Consider the following 12432-nt stretch of genomic DNA (forward strand, 5'->3'; position numbering starts at 1 on the left):
CCAACTTTTCTGGCTCTGTTCCCAGACCAGTCATTCGGCTTAGCAATAGAAAAATGCAAGATAATGGATAGAGATAACTGGGATTTAATATTACTGTCACCCATTTCCTGTTTACCTTTAAACAGCCATGTTGCAATTAGGTGCTGGGCATAAAGCCCTTCTTTGTTAACAGGTGTCTCTAAGAAATGCGTGACTGATGACCGTGTCTGGGTTCAGCCGTGGTCACCCTGACAGCTTAAGAAAGGAGTGGAAAAGCTGCTTGTGCTTTTATGAATATCTATTACCAAAGCAAACTATTTCAGGCCTGTTACAGAAAGAGACTTTTTCTGAAAGAATGACTTCCTGCAGTGCTTTAGGTGCATGTGGAAAAGTGGATGAAAGCAGATGGTGGGTGATCAACACGAGCAGTGAGGGACGCCAGCATGTCCTCATGCGCAGCCGCTGATGCTCTGAGGTGTACCTGCTGCAGTGTGGACCTGGCCAGATCCTTTGAGACGTACCTTCTCCAGCCTGGAGTTATCCTTTGGGGTGTTCCCACAGGTCACAGCCCATTGGCCCAAGGTCTCACTGGAGCTGCAGCCTCCCCAGGACAGCAGCAGAGTAGCCCTGAGCTGTGCCCCATCAGCCCGGGCACGTCGTCGTCACTGCTGTTATCAGAGCATTCCCAGGCCCAGCAGAGCAGCCTGATAAGCACCACGGGAGCGCCGAAAGCAAAAGCTGCCCCTGACAACCTCTAGGCACCCCATGCAGCCAGACAAGCGTGCCCATGGCAGGGCAGGAGCCTCCTGATCAGTATCCATACAGCTATGACAGCTGTGAATTCCACCTAGCACATTCCAGTCAAATCTGCCGTTATTTTGAACCCTTTGTGCTCTGTACTGGACACCAAAAAGGAGTGTCCTGATTTAACCCCAGCTGCACCACTGCTTGCTTGCTCCCACGACAGGTACAATAACATTGGTCAACTGCATTTGTCAATTGTGTGTTTCCAGCACAAATCCAAACCACAGTCCCCTACTAGATATTGAGAAGAAAATGAGCTGTACCCCAGGCAGAGCAGCACGGAATGTTACATCCGCTGTGGTTCTTGAGGATGCCTTTGAGTTTATAGTTCCTAAAACAGAAGTAGCAACTCTTGCTTTATACAGAGTTCTGGAGGAAGAGGAGAGAGAATGTGGGACCTATAAAATATTTTTTATAGCACTTACTCATGTCAAAACACTATTGCTTGAAACCCTAATGGGTAAAGGGCTGAATTGTACAGGCACATGGGAAATCTGAAGAGAACATTTGAGGAATGCCTGGGAAGTTCATGTTTATGGACTAATGATCTGGAGTCAGAAGGAGCCAGCTGCCATGCAGGGAGAGCAGCTCATTGCAGTGACAAACTTGTGTAAGTGGCAGTAGAGGAGGCTGAGCAGCCTTCCTTTGGTAAAGGAAGATGCAAGTGATCTTAATTTTTGAGGTTTTATCTGTCCAGAGAAGGATTTTTTTCATAATCCATCCTTAGGGCAGATGAAGTTTTCCAGACCCTGAAAGAAAGACTGATGCTGAAGTCTTATTTTCTCTTCCCTTGCAGAAGTCTGCTTGGTTTTTTGTCCGAGCTCAGTAGCCTTTATACTGATGGTTAGGTTACTTTGGAAACCACAGGACGTCCTGCAGCAGCGCTGCTCATCAGCGTTGCTGTGCTCCTACCAGTTCTGCCCCACAAGTTTTTCTTCCAGACAACATTGATGGGTCACAAGGAAGGGGTTCAGAAGAAGTAGCTGTGAGTACTTTCTGGCAAGAGATGACTTTTCAGCTCTCGGGTTGCTGTTTTCTTCACAGTCTTGTTTTAGGCTGAAATGAATAAGTCTATTTTGAGCTGCCCTTAAATGGATGTCATGTAGAGGACAGTCTTGTTAAAACTTGGGAGTTGCCTGCTCAGCAGTTGGGTTCTGCGCTCTTGGCTGTGGTTGGAGGATACAGTAAACCCAGCTTTAGGGCACTGAGAACCAAATTTAGAACCTGACTGTCCCATGGAGCAAAATGCCGGTCCAGAAGCAAGCACATTTTGCTGGTGAGGTGGGTTGAACATTGCTAAATGGATTGCCTTATGCAGGATCATGCATTGTCTGCTCATAGCAGTGTGCTTTTATGCTGCATCATGTTCGTGCTGCTGGAGCCGGTGTCCTGCCGAAGGAGCCCGTGTCGCTGCGCTACTGACTAACGCCACGAGAACGCGATCATGTGCCCTGCCTGCTCTGGGCCAGGCTCTTATTAATCGCTAATTTGTCTGCAGGGCTGGGTGTAGGGATCACAGGCTGGCTGCTCCTCGCTGCCGTCACGCGCCCCAGCTCAGGTGCCGGGCGGGTCAGCACGACGCCCTGCTCTCGCGGGCTGCGTGCACCCGGGGCCAAGGGCCACCCCAAGGTGATGCTGTGCTCCATGCTCCGGTGACCTGTTCCCTTAGAAGTGTACAAAATTCCCCTTTGCTGTCTCTGCAGGCAGTCTCAAGTGTGTGGCTGTGTGGATGAACTCTCTGTGGGCTAGTGGCCATGGCAGTGAGGTTCCCCTAGACTGTGTCATATCCCAGTGGATGCTGGTGCTCTGGAACAGCTGTTTCCTACCAACCTGCCCCTCTGGTACCACGTGAAATTTGGAGGAGGGGAAGTTTTCCTGCATGTAGGTAAAATATGTAATGTCGCTGGTTAGTGATAGCCTGGCACCACACATATGGTTGATCCAACAGCAGATGCTCTCCCAGGAGCAGGAGCACCATCTCTGGCCATGTGGAAGGGAATTGTCACTTGAAGTTGTGTTTCTGCTTGTGATCCTTGTGGGTATCTTGTGAAGGACCTGTATCCTCCTGGCTGTGTGGCTTGTGCTGGTGTAATCAGTGTTTTCTTGAGCACTTGGCGCTCTTGGGAGACAGAATGACTACCTGGATCTGTGCTGCTCTGGGCTGTGACTGACTCTCTTCTGATTGGACCTTAAATTGGTGGAAGTGGTGAAATTCTTTTTTTCAGTTCAGCCTCAAGTTATAAAATAACTTGGTTTTGCAGTTCACTTCCCTCTCTCCTTTTCTGTCAGGAAACATTTTTTTATCTTCAGTAAACTTCCACTGTCTCGTGTTTTTTGGGGTGGTTTTGTGGGTTTTTTTGTGTTTTGGTTTGGTTTGGGTTTTTTTCCTTTGGGTTTAGGTTGGTTTTGTGTGGTTTTTTTTATTTGTTTGGTTTTTGTTTTTTTGTTTGTTTTTTTTTCTTCCCAGTGCAGCCAGTGAAGGCAAGAAGGGCATTTAGTTTGAAATCTGGCTGTTTGTGTTTCTGGCTCTCAGGTCTGCATTAGTTTTGAGTGACTATTATTGAATTAGGATTTGATGCATACACCAGGACCAATGCCAGTGACCTTCCTCAGCAGAGATTTTGTCTCATCACCCCTGGGAATGGTCACTATAAAATCTTCTGGATGAGCAGTTGGCTCTCAAGTGAGGATGAGGTCCAAAGACCGCTGGTTTTTTCCTTGTCTAATATTTTTGGAGTCCTGTCTTCTGTCTCAATCTTGTGTGTGTGCTGACATTTGGATTGGATGGCTTTGCCCTTCTGTTTAAATTTTACAGCTGTGTGCTCTGTCCACACTCCTTTGGAGGTGAACTCAAGTGATATCACATCCCTTCTTACTTTGGAGCAACTGCTCCAAGGTGGAAGAATTGCAGTTTTAATAGACACCATCATCTAGTAACCAGGTAAAGTTTGCATAATTTGGGATAAGTGCTCTTTGAGGAGTTCCTGCTTGTGTAACACCATGCGAGTGGTTAAGCAGATTCCCAAAATGATCCATGTTAAAAATATCCTTGATGCTGGATTATGTTTTTGAAACCAGCATATTGTGAATCCACATATCGCTTCAGAATGCCAAGAACTGGATCAGAAACGCTGTGCCTGCACTCTGGGAAGTGCTGAGAGTGCATTAGCTCCCTTGGCTGCTTCAGATGTGTCCAAAATGTTTTATACAACCAGGCTTTCTGCCTCTGCCAGCCAGAGCTCAAGTCTGGATTGTGCTGGATCAGGTCTTGCCTGTCCTCCTTGCAGCAGGAAGCCAGCACATACTCTGTGCCCGTGTTACAATCAGTGGTCCAAAGATTTGTGAGGCTTTTAGAGGGGCTTCAGCATCTTGGAAGTGGTTTGTGGGACAATATGCAACTCCAGGAGTTGTGCACTTGACAGTCTGAAGCCTGAGGGAAGGGAAAAGCTTCAGACTGTAATTCCAGAGATTAAGCTATGGGCTGGTCTCACACCTTTTGTGTGGTGTGATTGCTATGGAGAACTTTTCCCCCCAAAGCAGTCACAGGACAGGACAAGTGCAGGAGCTAGGTGCTTGCTGGGAAGCCAGGATTGAGTGTGCTGGGTTGATTTTCCTGGAGAAAAGCAGCCCTGGTTGAGTGGTGCCAGTGTGTGCTGCCCCACCCCTCATTGTACACACTGCCTGTTCCTTTGCTCAGTGGGAAATGGACTTAAACCCAGCACCACCCAGCCCAGATAACTCTTTGCTTTTAGTCACAGGACCAGGCTGCCCACTATAACATCCTCATTTGTAGCTGGGAATTTGCCTCAGGATCAGTCTTCCCATGCCTTGTTTTTGGAGGTTCCAGGTGAGCAATATGCAGCAGATGCTGGAAATTTCTTGCAGTTGTTGTTTCTTTGTCCAGGTTTCTCTCTAGGTGTATCCAGACCTCCTATACTTTGAAAACTGTGTGCTGAGCTGATGTAAAATACACACTTGAAACATTGCTCTGCTTCTTAGCCCATGGTACTTGCTCCTGTGTGTGACACAGGACACTTAGTCACAGATTCCTCAAAAAGAGCTCTTACAGGAGCCTGGAACAAGGAGCAGCTACTGTACAAACCAGCACTGGTTTCAGATAGATGCACAGTCAAGTAAGAAGTTGCCTCTCAGGCATAAAACTGCAACAAAAATATTGCAGGACATGACATTGTCACGGTAATAAATAGCCAAAAATAGTTCAGATGCCACAGGCTGGCTTGAAATAATATTTTTTTAGGAAAAATCCACTACTGCTTTTAGGTTTAAAACCTGATGTCTCTCTGCCTCTAGAGAAATCTTTTTTTGGTGATTTCTATTTCCAGAAAACAAAGCTACAAAAATGTATGGTTTATGTTATCCTCAAACAGATACATTCATAATATTTGCAGTCCAGAATCACTTCTTCCTGTGGATTCATCTCATTTGATTCCATCTCCCAAAGCTCCTGCCAAAGAGCAAGCTCGAATTCCTTACAGGCTGTCTCTGTACCTTTTCCTGGCTGTAGCTCCATGAAATACAGCAGATGGATGTGTCAGGAGCCGGGTGCTTGGCAGCAGAGGCTCACCCTGTCCTGGAGAGGGGCTTGCACTGAGATCCTGCAGTTCTCAAATGAAGCTGGAGTGCAAGGCAGCCTTGTTCTTGCAGAAATCAGCTGAAGAGGCAGCTGACTTCACCAGTTTAAATAGTCATGGCATTTTATGGTAAGTCATGTAATCACAATCAAACAAAGGCTTCAACTGTTACACCTGCCCTGCATTCAGTGACAGTTCCTCTTGTATTCCTGGATGTTTTGATAGTGTTACTTTATTACTTGTGCAGAAGAAAGCTGTAACTTCATTCACTCCTAATTGCTTTTCCTAGTAGTTACTTCATTTTTGGAACATAGCCAGCTTCAGGAGTTCTTCCGAAATTGTCGGAGATTAAAATTGAAATCCAGGTGATGGAACTTATTTTGCCATCATGAATTAAAATGGTTCTTATCTTGGTTTCCAGGAAGGTGCTCTCACAGACTTCACCTGTGAGTTGAGATAAAACATGTAGAGTTCCTGACGTTCCAGTCTGTAAGAGTTTTTGAAAACAAGGTTTAGTCAAGAACTGAGACTCCTATTTAAATCCTGTCACGGAATTTAATTTCAATCCCTGAGGACACCTCCATAAAGGGAAACATTTCACCTAATGAGATGACTTAATTGGGAATTTATTTGGTTTATGAATATTAGGGTGCAAGTTCTTTGTGTGCAAAGCAGAGGCTTCTGTCCTGCTTTGCTCCGGGTGAGTACAGCCTTTTGCTGAGAAAGCTTGTAAATAAATGCAGCTTTAGAGCTGACAGGGGAAAATGCATCCAGGATAAATTTGGCAACATGTTCCAAAAGTGCATCAACCAGGCTGTGCTGAGTATAGGCAGAAGCTCTTTTTTTCTATGTGATAAAGCCCATATGCAGGTATGTGAGAAAACGAGAACACATCAGGGCCCTTAAAAGGAATCGGTCACATTAGGTCTGTTTATTCACACATTTGCGTATGGGCTGTGAGAGCATCAGCTGGGACCCAGTCTCCTTCCTGGTTTCCTGTTTACTTGGCCACTACAATTGCAGTGTCTGAATGCTTCACAGGTTGCAGAGAGAAGGAATAATGTTATCTCTGTCTCCCCCCAGCCAGCTGACAGAAGCAGCCCGTTTGGCTTGCTGACTCATTCCTGCACTTGGCATCTAACCTGGGTGGCTTGGTGACGGCACTGGGTGTCACTGGCAGGGAAGCCTTTGGTTGCTCTTCTCTCTGCTCAGGTCCAGGTCCTGTCCATGGGAGCCTTCAGGTCTGGCTGATCCATCTGTGGTTGAAGGTTGGATGATGCTTGATGTCACAAGTTGTGTTGGTTACACCTGAGGGGAGCAGTGTGGGGCTGTGAATGTTTCCTACCAGAGCAGATCTCTCCTTTTGTGTTTGGGGGTATGTGGTGTGGGGGAGCAGTATGTGATAGATCTGGGGGTAAACCTTGTGGGATTTGGGACCTGCTAAACAGCTCAGCCCACGATGCCCTGTGCACCATCCGCTTGGGTTTGTCTTTTCTCCCGCAGCATCCCAGTCCATGCCTTCCCACTCCACTTTGGTTGTGGTAGCTTTCTGAGGAAAACAGTCAGTCTTGACAGGTCACTGGTGCTGTGCTCTGTGAAACAGACAGGGTGGTTGACTCTGCACACTCAGGGAGATCTTTCTTCCCTTGCCTTTTCCCGGGAGAGTGGAGAGCTTCCCCACACCTGCCGGGCAGAGCTGTGGCACAGCGGGTGCTGGGCTGGGCAGGCCCCTTGTGGGCTGGCAGCTCCCACTGATCCGCCGGGAGCCCTGCTGCCCGTGCTGTTGCTCTGGGACCTGGAGCTCTCCCTCCTCCCTCAGCCCCTTGATCCCCTCCACGCCCCAGCTCGCTGGGCTGCTCTCTAATGTGACTTTCTCACGGCTCTGTGTTACGCTGCTCCAGTTACGGAACTGGCTCCATTTCTTTTTCCTTGTGCAGTTCAGAGTTTGCTGGGGTTTCTTCCTGATTGCAAAAGCCGTTGGAAATGGGCAGAATCGTAAAAGCTTATCAGTGAGCAGTAACTCTCCCCTCTGGCTCCCACAGCTCCGTCAGGCATTGATTCACGCCGGCGAGTTGTGACTCCTCGCAACATCTCGTGTTGCCACATCAGTCTTTTTTATTTACGCCAAACACCACTTTCCCTCTCTCCTGCCCTCAGCCTTCCGAGTCTGGCAGCTGTGGAGCTGAGCAGCCGGGCGGTGGCAGCACTCCATCTCCCGGGGGAGCTGGCGGCCGGCCGCTGCCGGGAGTAGCGCGGGGAGCGCTAACTCCGAGGTTACGCGCTGCTTTGCGCTGCCTGGGAGATGCGGTTGAGAGTGTTTGGTGCTGCAGCCAGAGACCTGCGCGAAGAATTCATGTTGTGATGAGCAGAACAGATGCTGGCAGATGAGCGCATCCATTAGCAAGTCCAGGATCTCTGCTAGTACTAAATTGGTCTTGTTCTTGCTGAGTAGCTGGGCAGAATATTTCCGTGAGCTGGATCTGCCGGTGCTTTTCAGGCAGAGCAGAGTTGCTGCTGGCCGTGTGTGACTCTTGTTCAAATGCTATTGACACATAACATCATTTCTAAAAATGTTTGGCCCTGATCTAATCATCGGCCCAGAGAGGCCAGTTACTCAAGCAGTTCGTGTTTTTTCACTGGAGCATACTCTGTCAGACTCTGAAAATAGAAGCCCAATATTTTTAAATTTTATTTTACGTTTGTTTCCAAAATGTTGCAGCAGCAGTCACGAGGATGTTGATCTAGACAAGAAATGCCTGGAAACTCCTTTACCTTCCAACAAGGAGTTGGTAAACCAGGCTTAACCGAAGGCACATTTCTTTTCAGAGGCCCTAAAATTTTTTCCATGCTTTCTTCTCTCCAGTCCATGTGTGTCTTCCATGGGATAATGGTCTTGCTGCAGTGCTTCACCAACAGGGGTCTGCCTGCCACTTCCTCCTGAAGATTCAAGGGAACCTTTACTTGCTGTTCCACATCACTATTTTTTTTTCTCTTTCTTCATTTGCAACTCCCATTTGACGGTATTTGAAAAATTCCAGGAGACTGAAATAATTTCCCCATGCAAATCAGTAAAGGATGTTTTCTTGCTAGATTTTGGCCCACAGAAATCCTGTGATAATCCGAGAAGGGCAGAAAAGACCAAGTCAAGGGAGGTGGTGCTTGGAGTCTAATCACTAAACTCCTGTGGATTAGAGCCGGGGCGCTGTGCCAAGGCGACCCAAGCTCTATTCCTGGCCCTTTAAACCCCCCAGCTCCTTTGGATACATGTTTCAGGGAAAGCATCAGCCTTGCTGAGCAGTTTTCTAGCCCTCTGGAGCTAAAAATCATGGCTGTTAAATGTGATAAACCCATTCCAGGCTGGCACAGTGATGTTCTGGGAAGGTGGGGGACATTCCCACTGCTGTAGTGATGCTTAAGAGGGTGCTCTGCTGTCATGGGAAGGATGAGGAGACATTTGCCAGGGAGATGGCAATTGGTGAATTCTCAGCCCTGTATCCCTTGCATGCAGTGGAAATTACTCCCTTCCTTTGCCTTTCTCTGCTCTACCACGTTGCTCCTTCTCAGTTGCTCCATGGCTGGGCTGAGGCTGCCTAGGCTGGAGGAGCTGGCCTTGGGACACACAGGGTTTAGGCAGAGCTGTGGGACACAGAGGTGTGTTACACACTTGCATGTGTGTGAGTGCCCAGGGAATGGAGCTGAATGCCAGGATAAGCACAGACTTTACAGAGGAATAAACTAGTCCTGTAGTTTGTGTTTGGTCTGGAAATCCAGTCCCATCTATTCCAGGTGTTTCCAGGTGAGTATTTAGCAAGGAGCTACTGTGCTGCTTTGTAGAAAAAAATAATTAAAAAAAATGTGGGGTTGTTCCTGTACAATCATTGCAAACAGGCAAGGGTATCCATGGGATATGTTCCCTTCTGTTGCATTAGAAAAGATGTGTAAATAGCCTTAAATAATTTAATGAAGAGCTGGAGCTTTCAGGGGAGGCTGGTGTGTGCCTGAGTGCTGGCTTGGTGTACTGTGCTGGCAGGGAGCACGTCCCACCCCTTTGCACCCAGCAGCAGCTGCTTGGGGAATGGCACCTTTCCTAGCTCAGGGAAATTTCTGCTTCAAATCCTCTGGCTCCTGGAGTTCAGTCAGAAACAGCCTGTGTGAAGGAGGAGCTGGCTAAAGCGGTGGAGGAAAACTTGACAGAGGTGGGAGAGTGGCTGCTGAGGTACTGCTTTCGTGAAATGGGACTCTGGTTCTTCCTTTTGTGGCTGAGTCTTATTTTTTATTTTCTAGTTAGGTAGCCAGGCATTGGGCATGCAAGGTAGACACCCTAAGGCATTCTGGACTCTTGGATTCATCTGTTCAGTATTTATACCCTCCTGAATTTGAATATTCCTTTAAGATAATCTGCAGGTGTCTGCTGCTACAGCTCTCAGAGGATCTTGAATGGAAGCAGTATGGATGGGAAGAATTTTTGAAGGCCTTGTCTCCTCTGAACTGAGTTTGTCCCTATTCCCCTGAGGAAATATAAGGAAAAGGTGTTGTTTTATGGCTGATTTTTGCTATGAAAACAAGTGACCAGCTTGGTCTCAGCTGTATTAGGATGGAAAGCTCCCATGGCGACTGCCCAGTAGTGAGCAGCAAATGTGTACTTAGCCTCTAAGGAGATTATTTAACACAGTTCCAATTTTGTTTATTATTATTTTATTATTTTTGCATTTGCTTGTCAAGAGTGGATTTGCAGATGTACCCTTGGAACGCAGGCAGGGTCTGGTTTTGTGGGTGAGCCACAGCAGCAGGAGTTGTGGGCAGCTCTGCAGAAGCACGACGATGGCAGAAGCGTGGAATTAGGAGTCTCTGCTGTCCACAGAGGCAGATCAGAGGTGGAGAGAAAAGGGGAGGGGAAGGAGGGCAACCACTAAAACCCTTCCCCAAATGGATGAATGAATGGGTGACACACATAAATGACTGCTGTGATGATCTGACTTACTGTAGCTCGGTCTTGGGATAATCCTCATATGTCAGATTTCTGTAAGGCCAGCATGTGACACAAGCTGGGCTCCCAGCAGACAAGTGTGCTGTGCTGCTGCTATTAGGGGCTGTGCTTGGAACGGGTGGCCCTGGGGGGTGTGCCTGCTCCCTTCCCTGTGCCGCTGGGGCAGCATCAGAGGCAAACTGCCATCCCACCAACTCTTGGCTCTTGCATAGACAGCCCCAAGCCTGCCTGTGTGGCTGTACCTTTTGGAGAAAAGAGGAGGGGGGACAAAAGCCAGACACAAGAAGCAGGAAAGCCCCCAAAGACTTGTAGCTGGGATTACCTTGTTCACACCTGTCACCACTGATGTCCTCTCAAGGTCAGAATCGGAGCTACGTGAGGCCAGCTTAAAGCGAACGCCATGTGAAAGGAGCTCTATGAAGGAACAGCAGGCACTGGAAGGAGGACTGGAGTGCCCACAGGAACATGAACAACAGCTTGCAAGTTAACCTGCCCAGGAATTGGGCTGGTTCAAACAGCTCGCTCCAGGAGAAGTCTGAGCATTCCTTTTTTCTTTTCTATTACTATAGGATGGAGGACGAGGCAGTACTGGATAGAGGGGCTTCCTTCCTTAAACATGTATGTGATGAAGAAGAAGTGGAAGGTAAGAGACTTGGACTGCTGGGGAGGAAGGGTGCCTTTGCTTTGGTGTTTGTATGTAGGAGGGCAGAGACCCGGGGTGCCTTTGGTTTGCCCAGTACTTCATCCTAAAATTGACTGAAACATGGGTAGGCTTGGTCGGGGTGGAGGTGACTTTTTAGAGAAATCCTCAGTTCCATTTGGGGAGCGAACGTTGCTGTGTGCTGCTGGCACACGCTTCCTCTTCCCCCAGAGTACTGGTGGCTGTGCCCTGCATAATGGCTGGGAAGCACCAGAGCTGTTTGCTTTGCTTTCCTCTGTGAATAGAGCTATTTGGCAGTGCTTGCCTATCAGCACTGCAGTTGTGAGCTTGGAAATGGAGGCAGCTGGAGAAGCCAAGTGGGAAATCCAGCAGAATTTGTACCAAGTGTCAGGGTGCTCTTAAGGCAGGAAGTGACCATTTGCCTGGGTTATTCTTTGTGCTTAGGAGGCATAAAGAGAATGATTTTCCCTTGAAGGAAAACTTTTTAACAGAGAAAACAATTTCCTCACTTTATAGGGAAAGAGTAGACTCCCTTGGATGTGTTTTTGCTTTTTCTCTAACTAAAAATATTGTGAAATCCCAAAGGTAAAAAGAATTTAAAGGAGTTTACTTCAAGTTTCTTCCTGGAAAATGATGAAGCTGATAGGACTGAGTTAATGGCAGCAAATTCTCTTTTTCTCATTTTCTGAGGATTTATTGTCTGTTGTCTTGAGGAACTAGTAGGGGGGAAGGAGGAGAACAGGATAGGATAGGACTTAACCTAGAAGGGAGAGGATTTCACCTTGCAAAACTATCCTTCCCCTCCTGACTTCAGGGTATTATTTTATTCTAACTTCTTTATTTGCAAACAAATGCCTGTGGCTTTTCAATTGAAAATGTGTTGAAAGGTGTAGAGTTACAGCCATGTCATTGTCACCAGTAATGGACAGGAAAGGATCCAGCAGTAGGAGAGGAAATAGTCTCTATAAAGAGGAGTTAGAGCACTTCCAGCAAACCAAGCCAGTCGTTTCCACCAAAAAGCCTGTGTTTTCTTCCTGTCTGGAATGAAGTAATCTGTGCTCAGCCACTATAAATCATTGTATTGGGTTTAATGAGGCTGTTTGCTGTCTCCAGGGTCAGGTTTGTATTAGCCTTTTGCTTGTGGAATAATTGACACTTTGGCACAGTGGAAACATTTGAGGAGGGAGAGAGAGGATATTTTTTAATGTTTTACCGTCTTGAATGTTGCTACGTGTTGTTTTGAGGCGCAAGGGCCGCGTGTGATGTTCCAGGAGTAAAATACAAGTGGTGGTTGGTGATGAGCGCAGGAGGGTCCTTCTGACTGTCTGCAGGGAATGTGGTTACTGCCTGAAGTAGTATTTGTGGCTGTAATGTGTTCATATCCTTTGTTCCAATGTGGATATCCTCAT

At 47.4% G+C, this 12432-nt stretch overlaps 1 protein-coding gene across 5 annotated transcripts in view; it reads left to right on the forward strand.

Annotated features, from left to right (window-relative positions):
* Window positions 1–12432, forward strand: part of SLC4A4 (solute carrier family 4 member 4) — a 145609-nt gene that overhangs the window by 36258 nt on the left and 96919 nt on the right. For all 5 annotated transcript variants that reach the window (XM_074540394.1, XM_074540395.1, XM_005492152.4 and 2 more), the window contains one exon: window positions 10932–11005. In XM_074540394.1, coding sequence (XP_074396495.1) covers window positions 10932–11005 — 74 coding nt within the window. Of the gene's footprint in view, window positions 1–10931; window positions 11006–12432 lie in introns of those variants that run through there.

Source organism: Zonotrichia albicollis, chromosome 5 (genome assembly GCF_047830755.1).
Source record: "Zonotrichia albicollis isolate bZonAlb1 chromosome 5, bZonAlb1.hap1, whole genome shotgun sequence".
Taxonomy (NCBI): domain Eukaryota; kingdom Metazoa; phylum Chordata; class Aves; order Passeriformes; family Passerellidae; genus Zonotrichia; species Zonotrichia albicollis.